This window comes from Corella eumyota, chromosome 1, assembly GCF_963082875.1.
Source record: "Corella eumyota chromosome 1, kaCorEumy4.1, whole genome shotgun sequence".
Taxonomy (NCBI): Eukaryota; Metazoa; Chordata; class Ascidiacea; order Phlebobranchia; family Corellidae; genus Corella; species Corella eumyota.
The window spans coordinates 15,190,995-15,214,955 of NC_137490.1; the positions used below are offsets into that span (position 1 = coordinate 15,190,995).

Here is a 23,961-nt window from a genome sequence, read left to right on the forward strand (position 1 = left end):
TAGCAGTATGTATACATGGTTGACGTTTGGTTAAATTACTTATAACAACATATGCACATTAAAACAAATACTTAATTACATCGAGTGTACTTCATATATGTATTTATTTAAATAGCTCGGCCTTGTTTGCTTAAGAGTTCGGTTTAATAAAGACTAACAAGCCTATTTTTAAAAATTTACATGTAGCTCGGTGTCCTATTATAGCATTTTTTGACACTATGTTGCTGTAGTATCAGCAGTAATATAAATATTAGACTTAATGAATTTTTGATAATAGAACATTTCAAGCCTATTTATAACAAACCTTGTTTAGGAATTCATTTTTTTTTATTAGATAAAATTTGGTCGTTTAATAAGGTAAAGTGTTTTATACATATTTACCAAACTTTATTTGCCTGTCTGACAAGCTTTAATAAAACAAACAAAATATTAGTAATATGAGATTTTTAATACCAAATTATTACAAAAAAAAGAGAACCGTTTTTGTACAGAACCTTAACTTAAACGAAATAAAAGGTAAAAATTAAAATAATACTAATATAAGCGACCTAAAGACGTAAGTAACCAATAAGTTTAAAATTTAAAATCTTAAAAAATAAATTCCAATATATATATAATAAACAAAATTGAAATTCCACTTTTAAAAACTAAATGAATAAAGGATTTATTAAAAAATGGCGCTAATTAATTTAGCGCTTTTACAATTGGAACAAAATATGTCGCGCTTAAAAATAATAGAAGTCATTTAAATGAAAATAAAAACTTGTCAATAAAAGATAACTATACACAATAATAGTCAAACATAATTAAAAATATGTTGAAACGGTTTTTAGAAAGAAGAAGGTATAGTATGGCACTTCGTTATAATGAAAAAAGTGCAACGGTAAAAAAATAGCGCAGTGTTTAAATCGCAGCACCGTCAATATTAATTTGTACCTACAGCAAAATTTAAAGAAACCGAAAAATGAGTTGTAAAAATGCCAAAACAAACAAAAAAATGATTTTTTTCCGTTTTTGTAGCTTAAAAAAATCGTACACCTAATTAATGAAGTGAAAAATTATGCATAAAAAATAGCCACAAATTTGTTGAAAAAAAATGCGACTTACAATATATAAGAGTTTGGTATATGATTGCATATTTGAGTACCTCGTTTAAACCTCTGGATAACAACATTAACTAACTGGGAGTCCTGATCATTTAAAAATAAGGCACGGTTGGTTAACTTATAAGAGGTATTATTTCGTTGGATTGATGTATTTTATCCGTTTAATTTTCAATTTTCTGGATTTCTTATAATTAATTTACTTTACATCTTTTACAACATTCTTCGCTTGTTGTGAAATAATGCGGATTTAAACGCGACTCCGTCGCTCCGTCTAGCGGTTAAGTTTTTTGTTCGCTTATACCGAGTTCAGTCTTTAACGAGTTGGTACATGTGGTGCTGGGCCCCGTGTTCGGAGGTCGATACCTCAAACACAAACGCAAGACATAATAAAATTTCTTGGGTGTCTTTGTTGGTTATCACCTATAGTTAATAAAAACATTAAATAAAATATTATCGTGTTTTTTTTTAATTTTAGAGAGCTAAATAACAATAAAAAAATCAAGGTTTTAAAAAAAACAATAACAGGCAAAAGCTACCCAAAAATACAAATGTAGTTTGTCCTACAGACCCCAAAATATATTATTAAATTCAAACAATTTAAATGAGTAAAGATAGTTTTTGTTGGCACTATAATGAAAAAAAAAGTCCAAAATGAGCTTGCCAAATTACCTGCAAAATGGTGAAGTTTTCGAGGACACTGTTCATCATATATTTCTCGGGTAAATGTTTAAGTTTAAGAATAAAGTTGATCATATACTCGCACATCGCTGATCTGTTGATGCGATAAACAAATCTGTCACCTTCCATTCGAGCATATTCCCTCTGAAAAAATTATTAAATTTAAAAAAGTCAAATTTTAAAACAAGAACAGCTAGAGCATCCGACAAAAATTAATTTTTAAATTAAAAAAAGAAAAAAACATTGAAAATAACATTAATTTTAACAAAAACTGTTGTCTGAAAGCTAAGTTAGTTTTACGAACCTCGACTTTTTCGACGACTTGTTTTCCGAACGAACAAACTTTCGTCGAAACTGAAATCGTCATATTTTCGCTACTTTCGTATTGTGACGTAACAGCGTAAAACGCGTTCGAATCGTCGGCAATGTTGACGTTGAGATCGGCCTATGACGTCATAATCAATTTTAATTTTTAAAGTATTTATAAATTAACAACAGCTAAAGAACACGTAGGCCCTAAATAATTGACCCAAAATGAGCCCCCTAAAATTTATACCCCCCTAATCAGTGTACACCCTAGAAAAAATCCTTAGAGTAAAAATATGCTTTCTTTACCTAAAAACACTATTTAAAACCCATTTAACTGGTTTAAAAAAGTGGAATGCCCTCTACAATCAAATTAAATATTTACCCAAAATTTGACCAGGAAAAAGGCCTCTTTGGGACCCTGTTCAAATAACTCTCTTAATCCTCCGTTCGATTCAGGAAATTTGTCGTAAATTTGTCTGATGTCGATTGCTTCTAATAAGGGATCGCCATAAGAGGGGGTAGGTTGGTGGATGTGCACAAATAAGTGTTTGGAATACTAAAATTTGTAAAAAAATATATTTTAGTGATTTTTTAAATTTGAGTGGCGTATAACTTTGCAGACATTTAATTTATTTTAGAATACAACCCAATAATTTTGGCTAGCATGAGGAATAAAAAACCCAAACTTACTTTTTCCATTTCTCCCTGTTGTTCGAGAAATGCGGAAAAATCAACAAGACGAATTCCTTTGCTCGCTAGTTGGCGTCCTTCCCAAGCAGGACCGACGGGAGGGTGGGCAGGAAAACCTAAAAAATAACAAAATAAATTTATTCTAATTAAATAAATATCTCTAAAAATATTTAAAAAAACTATGGCATTTTTACAACACTTAAATGTAACTGTAAAACTTTTATTAAGGGGTAACTTATAGTTAATATTTACGTTTTAAAAACGAGATTTTACCTGGATTGGTAAGGTTGGAAGAAATAGGGCGACCTGGTGAAACGTCTCCATGTAAAAGTGATTGGCTACCAGGTATTACATACGGGACGTTCGTGAATGGTTTAATGCTAAAAAATAGGGCAGGGTTTTTATAAAAAAAAAAAAATTATTATATTTTTAGATTTATAAATAACTAAAAGAACTTTTAAATTAAAGAAAAAATTTACTTACTCTGCATCTGTTTGTGGCACCAGCCCGCTCCAAAACTAAAACAAAAAATAGCTTCAATACAAAAATAGAAAACATAGACGCTAAAAGAAAACAAGGTACACATTCCTTGCATATAAAAACGTGACTTAAAAAAGACAATTTTTTTTCGTGCAAAATACAACAAAGCCTTACTGCTGGTTTTGGGTATTGTCCGCCTCGCATGGGTGGTTGTACTTCCATGTTGTTATTTTGTTGGATTGAACCTGCAGATACAATCTGCGCGGAGGACATACTTGCCATACTCTGCAATACTTTATCCTTAGTGGCTTGATCCTAAAATTTAATGCGTTGTCAAATTAGAATTTTTTAATTAAGTTATTATTTTTAATAAATTAAAAAAATTAATTTGACAAAAATGCCAGACTTATGTAAAATTGGTAAAAGAAATTTAACCAAATATTAAAAAAGAACAATTAATAAAACATCAATTAAAATATATTACATAACAAAAAGTTTTACAATCAAAAAACATAAACTGAAATTTGGACATGGCCAATACTTTATACTATAATAGGATTTGGGGATAAAGCTTATAATCGGTGATGAAATTAAATGTTGCACAATTTTGTGCTAAAGATAAAACATAAAATAATAAACAACAGCGCTGCATTTTATTTTAAACCAGACTTTATGTAGACAATAAGTCACGGTTCAAGCTTATGTAAGCTTCAGTTAAGTAGTTAAGACTTCGAAAAAAACGGCTCATGCGTAAAACCGTATATTTGCCCAAGCATGACTAACAAACATATGACGTAATATTAGCTCGAGCCCAATAATGATGTATGGTATGGTTACCTTGAACTGCGACTGCATTTCCCTGGACTTTCTGCGAGCTAGGACTTGTATGTGACTCGACACCTGAAAAAATATAAAAAAAAATATTTTTAATGGCCAGAATAATGTGTACAAATAACACGACTGTAAAAATTAGCAATTTCAAATAAAGTTCAAAAAAAACAAACATTTTGGGGGTTAGAAATTGTTTTGATAACAACGTAATAATAAATCTAGTTTTTTTTTATGTAAAATAAAAACAATATGCATGACATTGTTCATTTAAAATGCAATTACCCAAACTCACCTGTTTTCTTGTTCTGGTCTTACCAGTTCGCAGTTTAATGTACCTCGCAATTAGTTCGTTTCGACCTGAAACAGAAAAGAATGTTTGTAAATAAATTAGTTCGATTTACTGATGAACACACGCTAACATAAGGGGATTGACTTTGTTATCTATTCAAACAACATTTAGATTTAGTTTTTATTACAACGATCGTTGATATGTATGTACATGTGGCGTTTGGTTTTAATAACAGGCACACGATTTTTAAAACAAATTACTTAAAATTTTTAGTATTTGTTTGGTTAAAAATTAGAAAGGCCCACAAAATTAACACACACTTTCATTTTGAACATTAATCGACCCAGATTTTTGCCATATCTTATCTGTACCGCGAACAACACACAGACAAATATAAGAAAAAAACATATGTAAATTTTAATTAAAAATATATCTGTCTCAAGTGATTCAACGGAGAATGAATTTCATCCTTTTTAGAGGGTTGTAAATAATACAGCAAATAAGCCCAGTCAACAAATCCAAAATCGTTAAATATTGATGATAAATTGTATGTTTAGCGTTAAGCCACGCGACCCTGTGAAAACAATTAGTTTGGCGAGCCATTTTAAATTACTTGCAACGCATCTTAAATAATGAATTATAAAGTATTGCATAGCAAAACTGTCCAATGCATTATTATAATTTTCAAGTGCACATAACTGTAGTCGGCAAATTTGCGACCAATTAGAAAAGTAAACAACTGGTAAATATAACGTATTGAGAATATGACTTTTCCAATAGTCATATTTATTGCCCTATTATAAGAACGCGGGGTCGGCATTACCTAATGTGCAAATATAAGTTTAATTATTAACGTGGAGGCGATAAAGGCGGGATGAGGTTAACGATTTCGAATTTGTTAAACTTTTATATTTTTTCTTAGAAATGATTCGTCATTTTGAAACCTCATTAAAAAATTATATACCAAATACAGAGATTTTATCTAAGATTAGGCGCATCGAAATCTCAAAAACGAAAACCCATTAAGAAAGACGGTACTTAGTTTAATTCATTGAGTAACTTCGATTTTGAATAACGGTGACATGTGCTTTAGATTCTAATGGCGCAGAGCGTAAAAAAAAACTTCACTAATCATTAACTCGGGCCCAAAAAGGAAGTTAAACCTGAGTTTTGAACACAAACTATATAATCGATACTTGAAACTCAAACGACAAGTCGTATCTACAACTTTGTTGATGTCGAAAATATGGTCCAATTTTCCGGTCGCAAATAATCTAATCGTTCGCACGGTTAAGCGGTAGTCCGCCTGTTTCTTGTCACGTTGTGGCACACGACATGAAATTCGATTATTAAACATCACTGACACTTGTCATAGACATGCAAGGCTATACTGATAACGTGGGAGTGAGACAGTGATTACATGTCATTAGGATAAATGTGTGCAAAATCTTTAACGCTATGTAACAACGATAATTGCGACTCTTCAATGTTATTACCAAAAGATAACAATTAAAAAGGATTTATTGTTGTTGAAAAACAACTATAATAATGATAGTAGTTTATCTTTTAAATGTACAAAGTTAAAATAGATGATTAAAATAAAGTAATTCTAAAAACACAGTTACATGCGGTGTACATCTAACCCTTTGGGATAAGCAGTAGGTTTATTTATATAACTCCGAATTAACGAACATATATGTTAACCAATAAATTGAACACCATGTAAAACCCGACGAAATTACAACAGAATTTAAAAAAATTGCGTAACTTTTAGTCCAGGTGGTGTTACGTCAATATATAAAAGTGAGCAATGCTAACACTATATAGACAACGTAATATATAACGCAGATGACAAAAACGCACAAAAAAATTAAATCGTAAAGTTATAATTTGATGAACAGGTGCGAGCGTGTATTATATAGAAGGCTATCCAGGGTGTATGGGAAAACATATTAAAACGAAATTCAATGCGAAAGGCCGACGCTCTCTAACCAAAGGAAACCAAAAGCACGGGGAGTTAAAAACTCGGGAATCGGTTCCTTAACAACAACGACTATCGGAAATGAAGACCTTTTTAATAACAACCAAAACTAGTTTGCAGAGGAGATGATAGATCTGGTGCTTACCGTGACAAGCATATTCTTTTAAACCGATATGGTAATAATTTACCGTTATCACGCTTACAAGTCACATCACAGACAGACTAAAGTAGAAGGTAGTGTATGAAATCAATCAACAAATAACTAATCAAAATATTTTACAAGCAGTGTATTGCAATTAGTTTGCAACCACATATTTTAGGTTGGTATGTGATTACTATTTTGCACTTAAAAGTAAATATATATATATATATATATATACAACTAAGGAGTATATATTATAAATAGAAGGTATGGCATTCCCTATAACAAAAAAACAAAGGTTGGACAACGTTTCGCAATACGCAAATGTGCTTTATAGGCCAATACTTCACCGCGTATTTCTTGTTTTGTTTACACAACTTACCATACATCTTTCCCTCGTCGGATAGGATAATTTTTCGGCGACCGCAGGGTGGGTAAATAGCAAGCGCTTCGTGAAAACTTTGTTCGATGTCGGGGCTCCAAACCCCCTCCGCTTCGTTGTCACCCATGTCCGCCCCACCTCCATGTTTTTGCATCATACTGAGAATAAAAATTTTTTTTTAAATTTATTACAACAAAAAAATTTAATTTCGTAAAATTTTAAATATAGAAAAAAGTATATTTATATAATTTTTGCAATTTTTATAATTGTTTATGCAATGATCCATAAACGAATTTTCGGCCGCAAGTTCAAGTTTATTAATATTCTTGTTCTTGTGATCCAAGGAACAAGTAACAATACAAAAGCGAATTTAAAATTTCCCAGCAATATATAATTACTTTTTTTGTAATAAATTTAAGCCAGTACTAAATAATAACAAAAAATCCGTTGTAGGAAAAAGATTAAAAATGGGAAACTTTTAATAAAAGTAAAGGACAACACCATTTAAAAATAGAACCGGAAATTTTTTTTTATAAAAATTTATAAAGAAACCAATACACCTTACGCCTACAAAAAACTTTATCTAATCCAATTTAGAATTTCCAAACCTATTAGCGTTGTTATAATAGAAATGTGCGTTAACGGACGGAGGTTGTGGCATAAACATAGGAAATTTATGAAATCCTCCGTCATTTGAATCACTGGCTGGACTCGGAGTTTGACAAAACGATCCGGCAGAACCTGGACTGCCCATCACGTCTCTTATATTTGTCTCATACATATTTTTACTTAAATTTTAGCTTGCAAGTTTTTTAACAAATTTCTAAAAAAACTAAACATATTTTGTTTGAATTAACCCACTATTTTTTATATGAAGCTAATAATAAACGTTAACTCTTATTTAGGTTAGGGTTAAACCTCTGCTCTTTGAGTTGATAACTGAACAACAGGCAAATAATTCCTTACTAACTACATAAATAACTTAAATTCTAAGTAACCCAACTCTTATATAAAACTATAAACAACGATTACTGGGTAAGTTGATAACTAAATCGAAGCTTTTGCTCAATTAAACCCCACTTCTAATCAACAAACGATCTCCCATTACACTACTAAAACAAGTGGATGCGTTTTATAACGGCGTGCCACTACAAGCCGGGGTGCTACAATGGTAAGGCGATCTGCTGGCTAATAACATAGCGTTCCTCCAACTAATTACTATTCAATCAGAGCCTAACGTTACAGAGATACACGATGCTGCGAGTTCATAAATAATTCGCTTCTAATTGTGAGAAAGTGTTCTTTAACTCGCCATTATCTGCTTACAAGAAATTCAAACACTCTGTCGTGACTCACGAGTGCTCGCCTATGAAAGTGTTTTGGATAAACGTAGTGTGTGCACACTGCTATTAACTATTCCTACTGCCAAGGTGTTTAGACATAATAAAGTCGTGTTATAGGCTTTCTGCACACATTACATCACCAAAAAGATAGATGCAACCAATTAGCTGGTATTAACGGAGAAAAGTGCACTGATAAAGCCTATTTACATGCGCGCGACGAGAGAATCAGCGCTTCAAAGAAAACAATACTTAAAAATTTACAATAATCAGCAACTAATTGTGTTTATCTTGGTATAATACCAGATTCGGAGAATTTTAAAGTGAACGACGCATTTCGAAAATTAAAAATAAATTTGAAAGTGTTGTAAAACATTAACGGGAGGATTTTAACTGCGCTAATTGAAAACTGGGAGTTTTTACGATTTTTTAAGATGGCCTTTTGTCTGGCGAAAACAATTTGATTAAAAATAGCCAACAATTTAGTCAACTATTTTAATAATAAAAATATCGTCCTTAAAAAGGTCTCAAAAACAAAAATAAGTTATGAAACATTTTGTCAAAAAATAAATTAGGTGTTTTTGTTCTGAAATGTTTACATACTTTCTGATGGCATTTGTATAATCGATTGTTTAAAAGCGCGCAGATGATCGAATTTAAAAGGAATGTAAATAAACAAACATTGTTAAAATACGTGGGAAATTGTTACAATATAAAAACCGAAACTGCGACAACTTAACTAACCGCACGAGTTTTTAATCTGTTAAAATGAAATTAAAAACATGATTAAGTTAAACTTAACGTAAAGAATATTGTTTTACCTTGCAACAGGCAGAATAAAGAAAAACTATCGCTTAAATTTAAAACAACAAAGCGGGAAACAAAGAGCCACTAACCAAGCAGTTCGGTCGATTTAAATGCCTTAAAAAAGGCACATTTTAGAATGAGCATCCAAAATTTCTAAAATAAAAAAATTCTACCTGGCATCGTCGCTGGTAGGAGAGGGGCCTCCGGAGCTAGACTCCGGGCCGCCCATTAGCTGGCCAGGATGACCTGTCACAGGTGGTAGAGCGCCTGTTAGTGGCGGAGACACGGAGGTAAGCTGAGAATCAGACTGATGGAGGAGGGAGGCGGCCGTGTTGGAGTCCAAAGTGAACTGCTGAGTAATCCAATTTTCGCTGTAATCTGAAAATCAATTAAAAAAAAAAATTTTAAATAAAATTGTTACGGAATAAACTTACTTTCTCTTAAAATGTAAAAATGCGTGAGCGTTTAAATCGCCTCACGTATTTTGCGTGGGTTAGTTATCTTATTTGCGAAATATCTTGAAACTTTATAACCTAAATCCTTCCCTATGGCAAAAAACAAAGAATTTTAAAAAGTTTACGATTTTTTGGTAAATAAATTCCGAGTATGCAAATCCAAGCGTAAACTTTTAGGTTAGAATTTTCCCTTTTAGTGTTTTTTTACCAACGTAAATTCCAAAAGTAGGAAAAAAAACGTAACACAATACAGTGCGTAGGACGAAACATAACCAAACAAGACAATGAATTTTTTACACATAACGAGGTTATTTTAAACATAAACTAACAATTGGTTTTAGATTTATTTGCGGTATCAATGTGAAAATTAAAACTATTAAATTAAATAAAAATTTTACCTAAAAAGAAGTACAAATTGAGCTGTTTATTTTAACAAAAATTTGAACAATTCATTTTTCGTAACAAAATTTTAGAAATTATTGAATTAATAGGTTGGAAAACACAAGTAAATTGATTGTGTACAATATACTATTTAAGTACCATCATCTAAATAATATTGTTATTGAGGTATATATACATACCTTGTTAAGCAATTTTGGTTCTTATTTGTTAACTGCAACTGCTTTCGAATGGCATTTGATTTTCTTCGAAAACTTGAACAGATTAACAGCAGTCTAAAAATAAAATACAATGTAATAAAAAACAATTTTAAAATAAATTTTCGTATACTATTTTAAGACTGGAGCCCTATGAAAAAAAGTATTTGAAAAGCCTTCTTAAAAACAAACATATATATACTGAAAATGTGAACTTAAAAAGTTTCTTTATTTAACAAAATTAGCAGCTTTAATTAAATACCTAGTAATACAACATAGCTTAAATATCTTACCTGACTAACCACATATTTTAAATGTTTAAAATAACCCCTAATTAAACAAATGGGGCGTGTTTGATAACTATTTAATTTGAGCTAAAACCTGTAATAATTGACTACCCAATGACACTGTACTTAATTCATGACGTAGATTAGGATAAATACTTTAATTAAAGCTACAGCTTTGAAAGTATACTTATTTAATTTTGGGTTAACATTATTCCGGTTCTACAACAGGCAATTTTCACTTGGCTACCAAGAAATAATTCATTTCTAATTAAACAATTTTTTCATTTAATAAGGATGTGGTTTTTTAGCCAGTAACATAGTTACATGATGCTTGCAAAATACAAAAAAATAATTTTTAAAAAATGTCAAAAACAATTTGTGGAGATGGACACAAAATGGGTTCAATAAAGCTAAACATCTTTAATGCTTGATATAATACTTCCTATTGCAGGCAATACAGGATACAGTCAAACTAACCACTGATACAATTAACTATATAAGTCATTGGTTATCAGTAAGCAAATATATCTAGTTTTAAATCAGTTAAGTGATAAAGATTGATGCTCTAGGCTATAGTGTTTTACCAATAAACCCTTTTAAAGTTTAAATGTAACCTGAGAGCAATAAATTTAAGAATTTAGGGTTTTCAGTATTTTGAAAATTTAAAAGATATCTGTATTATATAAATAGTAATTCTTGAATTTTTAAAAAGAACTTTAAAATAAATATTGAAATAAACAAGACTAGATGCAAAAATAAAACTGTATATATTTATATAGAAAAAACTAAAAATATATATACTGTTATATAAATCTATAAGATAAATATAAAGGAAAAAGTAGTATAATATAGTTAAAATTTCACCAAAACAAAATTTGTGATGTATTTAAAAAAACCATCGACTGATTGTCACTATTTCCAACAATTTTTTAAAAATATTTGAATATGACCGTTTGCATGTGCTTGCCTGATACACTGTAACACACCGTGCAAGTACCAAAACGAAAAAATATTTTTTTGTAATAAAATAAATATAATAACTATTCCATTCTGACAATTTTTATCTGACTGTCATTATGTTAATAAAGTTTGACAGTCGACATGCCTATCTGTAAGTATATTCAAATAGGCTATACTTTTAACAAAATTTTGCCATATTAAACACAATTAAAAATAATATATAAGTGTTTTAACAAACATATTCAGCAAAAATACTTTAAAGTTATTATTACATGTATATACACTGATGAACTGATATGATGTACAATTTTTCTATCTAAATATTTATTTATACATAAAATAAGTTTAAAGATATTAATCAGGTCTTGAAAATTATGTAATTTACTGCATCAGCATACCTGACTAAATAATAAAAGCAAGAAGTAGTCACACTGCTTAACATACCAAACATTTTTACAGTTAAATTATTAAAAAATATTCATATTAAGATTGACTTATTCATAAATTCACTTTCAGTCAGTCAATGAAGTCAATAATGTTTTGTTCGGATAAAAAGTAAACGTTCTTTCATGGTTTGAATTCCAATGCCCAAACCACACATGCCTCGCATAACTCTCTACCTGGCTTACATTTGTTCATAATTTAATGGCGGCCTAACGCTTAAATTACGGACAAATAATTGAATAAAATCTACCCACCTACAGCTAAATAGATTTCCAACTTGTTTTCTATCTGCTTAAGGTTTCGTCCCACTACTTCTGTTGTTTTTTCGGGGTTTTGTCAACAACAATTTCACGTACATATATGCAGGTATGCCAAGTATGGAAAATACGGCGAAAAGAATTCGTACAACGCAGCCTGGAATATTGCGCATGCGCAAACTACACAGTGACGTAATAGCTAGTTAACCACCAATCTCTTTCTTTATTCTCGTTTGAGCAACGCAACGGAGAAGAGTAAAAAAGAGAACAAGCGAGTAGTTAAACTTTTACTAAAAAGCTCGAGGCACTCCTTTATTACAAAGAATCCTTTGTATGTAGAGTTATCGTCATTCGGCGAAGAGAAAACATAATCGGGCGTGTTTCTTTATTTCGTTAGCTCGCCTTCAATGTAAAGACTAGACAGGTTCTCTGGCTCTTTACGAAGGCAATGAAGTGGTGAATATTCACATTCGCGTGGGTAATCGAGTATGCGATAAGTTTTACAAGCACCGTTAGGCCGTGGTGTCATATAATCTGCGAAAAGTACCTCTTCTCTTTACGATAAAATCGAACTCAGCAAAATAATAAACACACAGCCTTTATTTAAAAATGAAAAAGCTGGTATATAATTAATTAAGTATAAATATACAACCAAAAACACAAACGTGTAGCATGTTTTTTGATAATATTAACCTTTAAAAAAACTTTTAAATTAGCAAAATATGCGGAATTTTGCAACTATTTTATATCCTACCTTCGACTGTAAAATTTTATTTCAGATTTATATTATAGATAACTTCACGTAGTTATATTAAGTTGTTTGTGTTCTATTTAAAATATAACTTTTACCCTACAAAAAGCAATTAACACTTCTCTGAAGTTTTTCGATGATATATGTGTGTAAAATATTAAATTTTAATTAAATTTATAAGATTTGTTCTTACTATTACGTCATAAACTTGATAACAATCACGTGCGTTACCTAGTATGTATTTTTCCTAAATTAAAATTCTCTTAATATAAATTATTCGAATTAAATATTTATGCAAATCTAAAACAATAAAAAGTACCCTCCCTCAATGGTATACTAAAGTTAATAATTAAAAAATGAAGTAAATATGCAGGTATGTCGTTAGGGATCATTTTGCCACCTAAAAGTCATTTAACCCAAGAAGAAAAAAGAAACAAATTATTGAGGCAAAGATATGGATCAGCTGGATCCAATTTCCGCTTGCAATCGTCCTTTTTAAACGAAAAATTACTTGTCGTTGGAACGTCTGTATACCTAACTAATGAGCTAATGAAGTCGCAAAAGTTTACCCTTGCAGCCGTTTGCAGAGATAGCAACAACAACAATAACGTTGAAAGCCCAAGTAAGTAATAACAAATAAAACCAATAACAGTTTTAGTAGCCCAAACAAATTATATTAAAATACACTAGGCTATTTAAAAGTAATTCCTACGAAAATAGATTAACAATGATCTATTTATTAGATGGATGTAGAAACATTAGGCGGGTTAAAACACCCCCGCCAGGACGCAAATCAGTAGGCGCAATGGCACCACCTAGCACACCATATGGAATATCAGTATCAGAGAGTTCGTACGATCCGAGACAATTTCACGAAAGCGGTGATTTATCTGGTCTTAATAGAAGCAACAAGCAATCGGTTAACAAGTCAGGCTCACGTGGTGATTTAGATGTTGACTTCGGCTCTGACAACAGCACTAGAAAACAAGCACAGCAAAACAAAGAAGAGGGTGGGTTTAAATACGAGATGTATAAAAGACAATCACCAAAGAAAAGAAGTGATTATGCAAGACCATGGCTGGTGTCAAATAAATCAAAGTAAATAACAATGTAAAATGTTTATAAAAATATTTTGGTTATAAATAACAAATGATTTTATTTTAGATCGAATTTAACTTCTATTCCAAATACGAAATCAAGCCATAATACTTTGACAGGCGATGTCAAGCATGTTCATAACGAAAAGTAAACACAGGAGAAGATTTTATTTGTGTTATATTTAAAAACTTTGTGTAATTAACATAAACTTTTCGATGTTGACAGTCAACCAAACCAAAAGAATCGTCGGCGCCTTACTTATACAACTTCATCGACAGGAAGCAAAGTACGGATGAGAAAGGGTTTTTCGAAAAAGAAATCGCCAGAGGATGCAAAAGAAAATGTAAAAATATAATTTTCCTATAATAGTGGTTGAGTTTATAGCGTATTAATTATGATTTTTATAGTTTGAGCACAAAAAATTAATGCATACCTTGAGTGAAATGGAAAAGGACATGCAATCAGCTGCAGTAATTCGAAAGTTTCGAGATATGCCGAAGAGTAAACCCTACATTGTTTGCTTCGACTACCCGGTACTTATAATAAGAAATGACATAATATAATTTTTCATAAAATCTAAAAAGTTAGAAAAATAAAGCAGTTTAAATAAAGTTTAATTGAAAACATTTACAGGGAGTGAATTTGTGTCATGCCGATGTTAAACGAGCAATAGAAAAAGTTCTTCCAAACTCGTTTAAAACAAAAACTGTCGTATCTGTTCAATTTGAAAACCAGAACGTCAAGTTGCGTACTTGTGAAAAAGAAAACAGGTCAACTATGCTTACTTGCCTTACTGTTTAGTGAGAAGCAATGTACTTGAAACAAATTAAATTTGTATATTTTAAGGTGGCTTATCAAGTTTGTAGATTTAAGATCAAGAAACAAAGTTATTAAATCAGGTCTTGACATTTTAGAAAGTGGAAAACTGAGCAGTCCAAGTAAGTAAAACACAACATAAGACACTGTAACATGCGTAAATTTTAACATATAGTTAAGTCTACAATGATAATTTTAAATTCAAGGTTAAGCTTTATTTAGAATGGAGTGGGGAAAACATTTCAAAATCATCTTCAAGCTACAAGCATGTAGATGTCATGCTGTTTGACACAGTATTGCTACAAGAATACGAAATATTCTTGCGCAGAATTAATGCTGGGGAAAAATTAAATAGTTTGAGATTGATGTGTGCTGGTACTGGGCACAAGTTGTTAACGAAACTAATTTAAAGGCACCAACAATAAAATATAACCAGATGACTTTTTGATTTGTATGATGGAAAAAATAACATGATGACTGTTCTATTATATATCTGCGGATTCTTTTATGTAATAAATTTTGTGTATAAATGTAGAGTACGCTGTTATATTAAATAGTGAAGTTTCATGTAAACGATTTAGGTATAAAAGATCCCAAATAATCTTCACGAAAAATGCATAAGACTTACCGAAATTCTCCAAGCAAAAGATATCAATAACTTTCTTTTAACGTAGCAAAAAAAACTTTAAAAAAAGCACATACAAAAAAAACTTAAGCTATATTTTTTAGAATCAAGAGTAATTAATAACAAAAATTTGTAAACTTTTGAAAAAAAAAATTAAAATATGTTTATATTGAGGATAAAACAATATAGTGGTCTCTATGGAAACGTAATTTGATACGAAGCCATTTTTCATTTTGTGTGCAACTTGGTTTGGCGTAAAATGTCCAGACAGACAGCGTCAAAGTCAAGGGCCGAAAAGGCTGCAAGTCGTGGTGGGGGTGGTGCACAGTCTGTCCCCGTTCCCGTGGTAACAAATGATGTTATTCCTGGCCGATTTACTGATAGTGATTGGGGTCGTTTAATCTCCGACGAAGACAATGTAGAATTTATCGGATCTCTTGTGAATGAAATAATTAAGAGAGCTCAAGATGACTGTGATAAGATTTATACGTGGAATCAGGTAATTTCAATAGTTTTTTGCTAATACCTAACTTTAATATGAGTTGTGCAACAAAAGACTGATTATTTTTAAGTCAAACATAAATGCTTGTTCAAATGTTGAATTTTGTAGATGTTTTATTCTGTATACTGTAATAATATAAACTATTCTAAACCTAACTAAAAAAACTACTTAAACATTTTTTAGGTCCTACCATTTACAGTACACCAGGCAAAAAATGCACTTTTACAAATTGTTGAATGGAGATTTCTTAGCAGAGATACTGGTGAGCCTTCAATATCAAGTAGTGATGGTTGGAAAGAGGATTCAGTAAGTCAATTGTCTTTTGGGTATTTAGAATTTAAAGTAGACCCATTTTAACTTAAATTACAGAGTAAAAATTGGGATTGATGATCTAGTCGCATTGAAATTTTACGTTAGTTTTAAATCAGGAAGCTAATTTTATGATTTTTTTCTGTCTCATTATTGTACAGTATCATTTACAAAACTTAATAAAAAAATTCATATTTCTGGTATTTATGCGTATGCAATGTTATAAGATTTATAAATAAATGTTAAAAAAAGATTTATAAATTGAGCTATTTTCCTTGAAAATTAAAGTCTTAAAACTGGCTTCTTAGCATAGGCTACTATTATCATTTTTAAAGTATTTATTTGTTTTAATTTAGGAACCAGAGGCAGCTGTGATTGACAGCTGGGCTCAAGGATCAGTTCCTGTTGTTGTTCGTCCTCAATCTTCCTCTTTACCCTCTGTGAGCATGATCAGCGAAGAGCACGCCTACCTGCCAGGTAAATTAATATATTTAAAGTTCAGTTAAAAACAATTTTATTTATTCAAGCAATATATTGAATGCTAAATGTGCATAATGGTATGTATAACTGTATTTATGTTTTGCAGAACCCACGGCCACAACTTTATCTGATGATCAAACTGATAGCTCTGGAAAATCAGGAGAAAACAAAACAGAACACGGTAATTAAGTCCCTGTTTGAAATTTTTAAACAACTTTGTATATATATATACAGATTAATTTAAACTTCATAATTTTGCTTAAAGGTCCCATTAAAGAAGAAAATGAAAAAGAAATAAAAACAACTTTAGAAGATTTTATTCCTGAACCTCCAAAAGAAAAAAGTAAAAGGGGGTCATACAAGGTAAGTTAATTTAATGATTTTATTTTTTTTAAATAAAACAATAGGTATTTAGAATTAGTTACATGTGTTATTAACATTTAGAGACATACTGGTCGTGTTCTGCCCCCCATTGTGAGTGATGATTCAGATAACCAACCCAAAGAGCCGTGTACATCCGTGCTAAATAAATCAGGTAAATGGAGCTAAAAAAAGTTTTGTTATCTTTTTGCCTAACAGATATAAATTTCTAAATGTTAGAAAAATTAAATTTTTTTACCCTTTTTAAAATTTTTTTAAGCTCACTTAACCTCATCGCAAAAGACGTTGTTGAAGGTTCAAGCAGGAAGACCACCCGGCAACAGAGAAGTAACTTTTGATGATAAGGGAAATGTTGTCGGTGTAATGAAGCTTAACGCTAAAACTCTGCCCACTCACAGGGTGAATTAAATTGTTAATAAAGTTTTTCTGTAAATTTAAAGTTTATTTGTTACACACTTATATACCACTCAAAATGTTAAATTTAATTAATTAATAACATTTTTATGTTATTTTGTATTACCACTTAAAAGATACATTATGTTTTACAGGTTCGAGTTCAGTACAGCATAATTGATCCAGAAGTGGAGGCCAATGCACAGAAATTGGTTGCCATGAGAACGGGAAGAATTCATAGAACCAAACAACCATTGTGGAAACTAGGAGATGATTCCAGTGAATCAAGGTTAGTTTTGTTAAACTATAAAATGAAACAAAAGGCTTCAAGCGAAATTAAAAACCTTTTAAAAATCAAATAATTTTGTATATTCTTAAGACCAACATTTTCTCTTAAATCGTCACGAACTAAACACAGCCCATCTCACCAGAAAATATCTATGAGTATTCAACATCTTCCACCAGGTAGATAAAAGTGCTATAATGGTAGTCTATATAATAATAACAGTATCTCTTCTCCTAAAACCCTATTTTGGGTATTAAAAATGTATGGGTTTATGAATATAAAATCAAGAGTTAGAAAATGACTTGGAATTAGTTTTAACTTCAATTTTAGGCTCACAAGCAATTCATCGAGTTCGACGAAAACGGGGAACTTCTGAGATCACAGGAAGAACCATTGATCCCCTACCTCCCTCTCTTATTGACACAATCGATGCATCGCCAGGTGTGATCATCCACGAAAGTGGTCAAACAAAAGCCGGACCCGAAGAAAAATATCCTGTTGGAATTTTTTCGAACCCCAATCCGAACAAACCTTCCCTTAAATTGCTTGGTAGTATTCGTAAAAAGCCTATTTGCAATCCGAGGGACATTGTAGGCAATGTCCACACTGGTTTAACTCCCCACTCTTCCTTTAACAGCCCACAAATGACACCACAACACTGATTTAGTTATTTTTATGTTTATAAAATAAAAATGTTGTATATTGTTATTTCAAGATTGGAATATTATATTTAGTAAATGTTTTTAATTTAAAGTTTTTATATAGTTGATTGTTTTAGTGTTAACAGATCATAGATAAAAAATTTATTACACGTTCAGGTCTAATAAAACTAGAAATTGATCTGTAAACCAACGAGAACATAAAGTTTATTAGTTGAGGATAATATTTTTTAATTACAAATAATTTGGAAGCCCTGTTTGACGCACTATCACAAAAGGGGATTTTTTGCAGGTGTTATTTCCGCACTTGGGTTCCGTTTTAAAACCATTAATTAAGGTGTTGCGCGATATCTTTTTACCTTTAAAATATAAACAACTTGATTAATATTGTAGATATCCACACAACTACTTAAAACTTGTTAAAAGCGATGAAGTAAAAATGTAAACAAATTTTGTTTTTCTCTTTATGACGTCACAACGTAAACTAAACTTTTAACCTTTTGCGCCGGTGCAAGTTTACGTTCCGCGTGAAATTAAACTTGATTGCAGAGTTTTATAAATACAGCGTAACGCTAATTAAATGTGACCCTTTACACGCAGTTATTTAAAAAAAATTATAGTCTTCATAAACCACCATGTTAATATGGTTTATGCGTGGTTTAGAGCTGTTAAAATGATCGTATTGTAAAACGAAACAAACCATTGCAATGTAAATATTTGCCTATGGAAAGGCTTTTTTTAATTTTCTTATAGCAAACTGTTGTAGGTTTTCCCTTGTGCCTGTTAATAAAAAAATCTGTCAATTGTGTTTGTTAAAAACAATAGGAACAATAGGACATACTTAACTGTTTGACAACAATGACATCTTCTGAAAGTTGTCCACATATTAAATTGTTTAAGGAAACTCATGGACTTGAACCATTTCTTATAACACAGAAGTGGATTGTGCATTGCAGTTCACAAGAAGCAAGACAGGTATATCAAAGTAAAACAAACAAAATATTTATTTTAAAGAAACCAATGGTTTTTGCAATGTTTAAAAGTATTGTTAAATAAGTTTGTAATATTATTATATGATATTTTTATTAGGTAAAGGCAAGATCCTGTGAGTGTAGAGTTTGTAAGATTTACAATGGTCGATTACATACTTGTCTTCATTGTATTTATTTCGGATGTTATGAAAAGTAAGCCCTTTAATTTATAGTTTTTAAAATAATTTTATTAAAATTTTTTTTATTGTGTTGGATATATTTTGTTCTGGCTGCCTAATAATGTAATCTGTATTGGTATATATAAGTGTACAGTACTAGTACCATTACTTTTTTAAAATGTTTAGTCGACATATTCATGAACATGCAGAAAAAACAGATCATTATCTTGCAATGGATTTAAGCTATGGTCAAACTTATTGTTTTATTTGTCAAGATTATGTGTATGATGACAAAATTGAACAGATTGGACAGGTAGGCCCAGTATTTTTTGAGTATTAGGTTGAAAGCATTTTTTTACATTATTTTTACTTAATCGATGATCATATTTTAACAGAAAGAATGGAGAAAAGTTTGCAAACTTAATGGTTGGAGCGAAAGTCTATTAACAACACTACCTTACTGGGACCCATCAGGTTGTTACAAATAATTCTTTTCAAAATGTACATATTTTATTTGCAAAAAATAACATAAAAAAGGTGTTTGCTAAATGCTTAATTTCTAAAAAGGTTTATTAAAACTCAAAAATTGTTTAAATTATTATTTAATCCTTAAATGTTATTTAAAAATGTTTAAACAGGAATAGAACTAGAGTATCTACATGCCAATCCAAAACGCCGCCGTGTGGCAGTAGATAGTTATGTTGGGTTAAGAGGTCTTGTTAATTTAGGAAACACATGTTTTATGAACTGTATTTTACAGGTGTGTTTTATTGGTGTTATTCACACATTTAAGTTTTCGTTTTAAATGATAAAAGTGTACAACAAAAATATATTTTTGGAACTAATACAAGGTTTTGTTTCATATTTATGTTTTTCTCTAAAAAAAAAATTTTGACAAAAAAATTATATCCATAATAATTAAAAACAACTTTTTTACAATTTAAAGGCATTCGTACACACTCCAATGCTACGTGATTACTTTTTAGCAGAACGCCATGAATGTAACAAAGAAAGATGTTTAGTTTGTCAAATGACACACTTATTTCAAGTAGGTGCTTCATGTTTATTAAAAAAACAATTTTGTTTACTAAACATCTTTTTTTATGCTTGAAAAACTTTATATAAATTTGTTTAAGATTTTTTTATATATTCGATTAAAAATAAAATATGGATAATTTTTTTTGCAGAAATTTTATGCTGGAGAGCGTACAGCTTATGTCCCCTTTAAACTGTTACATCTTGTGTGGACGAATGCTCGTCATTTAGCTGGTTACGAACAACAAGACGCACATGAATTCTTGATTGCAGCCCTTGACTTATTGCATCAACATTTAAGTGCTAGGTGTATAAAAAATCAAATATTGTATATATTTAAAGCTAGAATTTTTGCAATTTTAGGTATTAACTTTTTGTATTACTTTAACCAGCACACATTCTGTAAACAACAACAATAACAAGATCATCAGTGGTTGCCCATCTTTCTCCTCTTTGGAAAATGGTAATGTTAACAGTCAATCTAGTATCATAAGTGATGCGGGTATAACTGATGAGGATAGCAATGATAGTGGAAATGCTTGCGATTGTATCATTGATCAGATATTCACAGGAGGGTGGCAATCAGATGTGACTTGTCAAAGATGCGGTGGGGTTTCAACTACAATTGACCCATTTTGGGACATATCTCTAGACTTACCTGGTAAATACAATTTTTTTTTCTTAAAACTTTTTTTATTTATTAGAATAAATTTGATAAATAAAATTAAGTAGATTTGTGTAACAATTTTGTGTTTGTTATACCACATAAAGGTTCAATGTCAAGCCCATGGCACTGCATGTCACCAACTCAGGTCTCAGCCCCTGGCATGCCCCCCACGATGCCACCTAACCCACCACAAGTTAATGGGAGTGTGGACCAAAGGCCTATGTCATTAAAGGACTGTTTAAATAGGTAATTAAAACTTGACAAAAATTAACTTTACCAAATTTTTGACTTTAATTCTTTTTTATGCATAAATTAAGGTTGTTGATTACACAACATAATAATCGATGTGTGTTGGTTTAGGTTTACTCGTCCTGAACATTTAGGAAGTGCAGCAAAAATCAAATGTAGCAGATGTCATAGTTATCAAGAATCCACCAAGCAGTTAACATTAAACAAACTACCCATTGTGTGCTGTTTCCACTTAAAAAGATTTGAGCACACAAACAAGGTACATTTTCACATGTTCTACAAAAATTTTAATATTTTGATTCCTGTTTACAGTAGTTAATTTATCAGGAAATGGTTTGTTTAATGTAAAGGATCATTAAAACTTGACTGAACTGTTCAAATTATTTATTTTGTTTAATTCTTATGTAATAATATATTAAATCAACTATGCCACTTATAGATTTGACTTTAATGTATTTTTTTTATTTTAGTCGAGGCAAAAGATACCAACTTATATTTCTTTTCCAATGGACTTAGATTTAAGTCCGTTTATGGCTTCACGACGCAGTGTTAACACCAGGGATTCAACTCAAATTGATGATGCCCTTAAAGAAAATAAGTAAGAAATTCATTTATTTTAAAACATATAATTGTTTCTGACAAAATGTATATACTGTTAAAACCTACTTGTTTAAAAACTCTATGACATTAAAGCAAAGAAAAACCAAATTCTCAAAAAAAAACAAATTCTCAATTCACCATTTTTACCAGAATCTGTATTTATTTTAAGAAAGAGTACATGTATTTAAATATACCTGGTTTATTTAGGTATTCATTATTCGCTGTTGTTAATCATTTGGGATCACTTCAAAGTGGCCATTATTCGGTTTATGTTCGACAACATCGCAACCAATGGTTTCAATGTAATGATGCAACTATACTTAAGGCTAGCGAACATGATGTTCTCCAATCTGAAGCATATCTTCTTTTTTATCACAAGCAATATTTGGAATACGAATGAGGTTAAAAAAGTATAATTTTTTTAATTTAATTTTCTGACTGTTTTGCTTAAGTTGTTTTCTTTTTACAAATTACAATTTTCTAATCCATTGTGGTTTATAACCATTAAATTTACTTCTTATTTTTTTGATGATCATTTATTTAAGAAAAATTAAATTGCAATGTTAAGGCGATTTGCTTTTTTGAATAAAAACTACAAATAAAAGTTAACTTTAAGAAATTTAAGTAAAATAGCATCACCAGCTCATATTAACAGCAGATGTTTTTAAGTAACTATATACATTATACACAAATCATGCGACAATTTAAAAAAACTTTTTTTAATAAACATTGTTACTTATTTTTAAAGAATTTTATTTATAGGTTTTAAAATTGCCATAGCACAAAAAAACATAATAAAATAATAAACAAAAACACTGGTAACAGAAATAGTACAATATAAAACAGACACACAAACATGTACAAAAAATATTTTTTATCTTTCTGGGAAGAAAGAAATGGGTTCGGGGGAAGAGGTTCCTTCGCTGGTTGTACTACAATCAGACAAGTGTCGAACTCGTTCAACAATTTGTATTTTCTCTTCAGTGGCTTGGTTGTTGATGTTGTTTGTTTGTGGTTGTCCTATAAACGTCACTCTACAAAAAATATTTATGACAATAAGAGTTGAGCTCATCTAGTTTTAAACAATTGTAACATGATCACATGTTTGTTGCCTTTGTTTCTTAAGTTGAGGATTACAAAATGTTGCTGATGTGCTTTCTGAAATTGGTTAGGTCCAATGTTCATAAATGTGACAAATTAAAATATAATAGAAGCCATGGCATGATTCAGATTTAATTACCAGACCGGCACTATTTAAGTTCAATAAAATACAATACATACCCATCGTGACCAACAAATGAAAATCTTTCCATGATATTTCCAAGCCAGGATTTTTTTTCTATAAAATATTAAATGTATTTTGATTAAGAAAAACTTTAAATATTTTTTTAAGGTGTTTGATGAAATATGTCTGGCCTGAATGGCTATCAAGTTCACTTACTTTCTATTTGTTTTGCATTTTCAGTAACATTTTGGCATATTATTTCTTTTTTTTCTTCACTTTGTTGGTTTTGATGACAAGTTTGAGTTGCAACATAGGCATTAATACTAGGAACACAAGACATTTTGGTATTTTTTATATCTATTTTTTGTATACCTACAAAGCTGAGTTTTCTAAAAGTTAGCCTTAAAAAGGTGCAATGTGTAAGAATATATATTTTGACGAAGACGTTTACGAACAATAACTAAAATATACGTTGAATTGTGTCACCAGTAATTTGTAAGCACCGCTTCTACGCTAAAACCAACCTTTTATAGATATACACACTATTTTGCACTGCCACTGAGAAAATTTCGTAAATTATAGTAATAAATATGTTGATTTCCTTTTAAATCCCATGCTGCCAAGCTACACAAAGAGACAACAACAACGCTTTAGAAAGATTTCATAACCGGCATGCCCCGATCACGCATTTGACGCGTGAC

At 30.6% G+C, this 23,961-nt stretch overlaps 4 protein-coding genes across 6 annotated transcripts; 2 read left to right on the top strand and 2 right to left on the bottom strand.

Moving 5' to 3' along the window:
* Positions 1-438: 438 nt before the first annotated feature.
* On the bottom strand, positions 439-12,289 carry LOC145764147 (transcriptional enhancer factor TEF-1-like). Of its 3 annotated transcripts, none has more exons than XM_082575740.1 (14): positions 12,036-12,289; positions 10,072-10,164; positions 9,209-9,413; positions 6,889-7,046; positions 4,387-4,451; positions 4,101-4,163; positions 3,438-3,578; positions 3,267-3,301; positions 3,057-3,163; positions 2,784-2,899; positions 2,476-2,649; positions 2,089-2,229; positions 1,776-1,928; positions 439-1,526 (listed from the first exon to the last, which is right to left on the bottom strand). In XM_082575740.1, exons 3-14 carry the CDS (start codon positions 9,262-9,264, stop codon positions 1,413-1,415), a joined length of 1,323 nt encoding a protein of 440 aa, XP_082431866.1. In that variant the 5' UTR covers positions 9,265-9,413; positions 10,072-10,164; positions 12,036-12,289; the 3' UTR covers positions 439-1,412. The 3 variants fall into 3 exon arrangements, with proteins under 3 accessions (XP_082431866.1, XP_082431865.1, XP_082431864.1); XM_082575739.1 differs by having other exon boundaries at positions 12,032-12,289; XM_082575738.1 differs by lacking the exons at positions 9,209-9,413; positions 10,072-10,164; positions 12,036-12,289 and adding an exon at positions 7,497-7,703.
* A 3,278-nt stretch (positions 12,290-15,567) lies between these two features.
* Positions 15,568-18,470, top strand: LOC145759859 (uncharacterized). Its single transcript, XM_082573718.1, has 10 exons — positions 15,568-15,823; positions 16,010-16,132; positions 16,492-16,612; positions 16,722-16,796; positions 16,881-16,978; positions 17,060-17,150; positions 17,256-17,395; positions 17,545-17,678; positions 17,769-17,854; positions 18,006-18,470. Exons 1-10 carry the CDS (start codon positions 15,584-15,586, stop codon positions 18,335-18,337), a joined length of 1,440 nt encoding a protein of 479 aa, XP_082429844.1. The 5' UTR covers positions 15,568-15,583; the 3' UTR covers positions 18,338-18,470.
* Positions 18,471-19,098: 628 nt separating this feature from the next.
* On the top strand, positions 19,099-22,641 carry LOC145764003 (ubiquitin carboxyl-terminal hydrolase 22-like). The gene is made up of 12 exons (XM_082575565.1): positions 19,099-19,309; positions 19,424-19,518; positions 19,671-19,797; positions 19,880-19,958; positions 20,123-20,244; positions 20,431-20,532; positions 20,672-20,826; positions 20,912-21,180; positions 21,291-21,432; positions 21,547-21,694; positions 21,906-22,033; positions 22,243-22,641. Exons 1-12 carry the CDS (start codon positions 19,193-19,195, stop codon positions 22,433-22,435), a joined length of 1,677 nt encoding a protein of 558 aa, XP_082431691.1. The 5' UTR covers positions 19,099-19,192; the 3' UTR covers positions 22,436-22,641.
* A 188-nt stretch (positions 22,642-22,829) lies between these two features.
* On the bottom strand, positions 22,830-23,865 carry LOC145764005 (uncharacterized). The gene is made up of 3 exons (XM_082575567.1): positions 23,477-23,865; positions 23,317-23,374; positions 22,830-23,069 (listed from the first exon to the last, which is right to left on the bottom strand). Exons 1-3 carry the CDS (start codon positions 23,598-23,600, stop codon positions 22,910-22,912), a joined length of 342 nt encoding a protein of 113 aa, XP_082431693.1. The 5' UTR covers positions 23,601-23,865; the 3' UTR covers positions 22,830-22,909.
* Between the last annotated feature and the right edge of the window lie 96 nt (positions 23,866-23,961).

What these genes read in the sequence shown, in the direction of transcription:
- LOC145759859 (XM_082573718.1), top strand. Translation starts at nt 15,584, where the DNA reads ATGTCCAGACAGACAGCGTCAAAGTCAAGGGCCGAAAAGGCTGCAAGT. An exon ending in AGATTTATACGTGGAATCAG is followed by an intron (nt 15,824 to 16,009) that starts GTAATTTCAATA and finishes AACATTTTTTAG; the next exon opens with GTCCTACCATTTACAGTACA. An exon ending in AGAAAACAAAACAGAACACG is followed by an intron (nt 16,797 to 16,880) that starts GTAATTAAGTCC and finishes TTTTGCTTAAAG; the next exon opens with GTCCCATTAAAGAAGAAAAT.
- LOC145764003 (XM_082575565.1), top strand. Translation starts at nt 19,193, where the DNA reads ATGACATCTTCTGAAAGTTGTCCACATATTAAATTGTTTAAGGAAACT. An exon ending in ACCTTACTGGGACCCATCAG is followed by an intron (nt 19,959 to 20,122) that starts GTTGTTACAAAT and finishes ATGTTTAAACAG; the next exon opens with GAATAGAACTAGAGTATCTA. An exon ending in CATCAACATTTAAGTGCTAG is followed by an intron (nt 20,827 to 20,911) that starts GTGTATAAAAAA and finishes TACTTTAACCAG; the next exon opens with CACACATTCTGTAAACAACA.
- LOC145764005 (XM_082575567.1), bottom strand. Translation starts at nt 23,600, where the DNA reads ATGTCTTGTGTTCCTAGTATTAATGCCTATGTTGCAACTCAAACTTGT. An exon ending in AAATGCAAAACAAATAGAAA is followed by an intron (nt 23,375 to 23,476) that starts GTAAGTGAACTT and finishes AATATTTTATAG; the next exon opens with AAAAAAAATCCTGGCTTGGA. An exon ending in TCATTTGTTGGTCACGATGG is followed by an intron (nt 23,070 to 23,316) that starts GTATGTATTGTA and finishes TATTTTTTGTAG; the next exon opens with AGTGACGTTTATAGGACAAC.
- LOC145764147 (XM_082575738.1), bottom strand. Translation starts at nt 7,669, where the DNA reads ATGTATGAGACAAATATAAGAGACGTGATGGGCAGTCCAGGTTCTGCC. An exon ending in GACAATACCCAAAACCAGCA is followed by an intron (nt 3,302 to 3,437) that starts GTAAGGCTTTGT and finishes TTTTTGTTTTAG; the next exon opens with TTTTGGAGCGGGCTGGTGCC. An exon ending in AAGTCGTCGAAAAAGTCGAG is followed by an intron (nt 1,929 to 2,088) that starts GTTCGTAAAACT and finishes TAATTTTTTCAG; the next exon opens with AGGGAATATGCTCGAATGGA.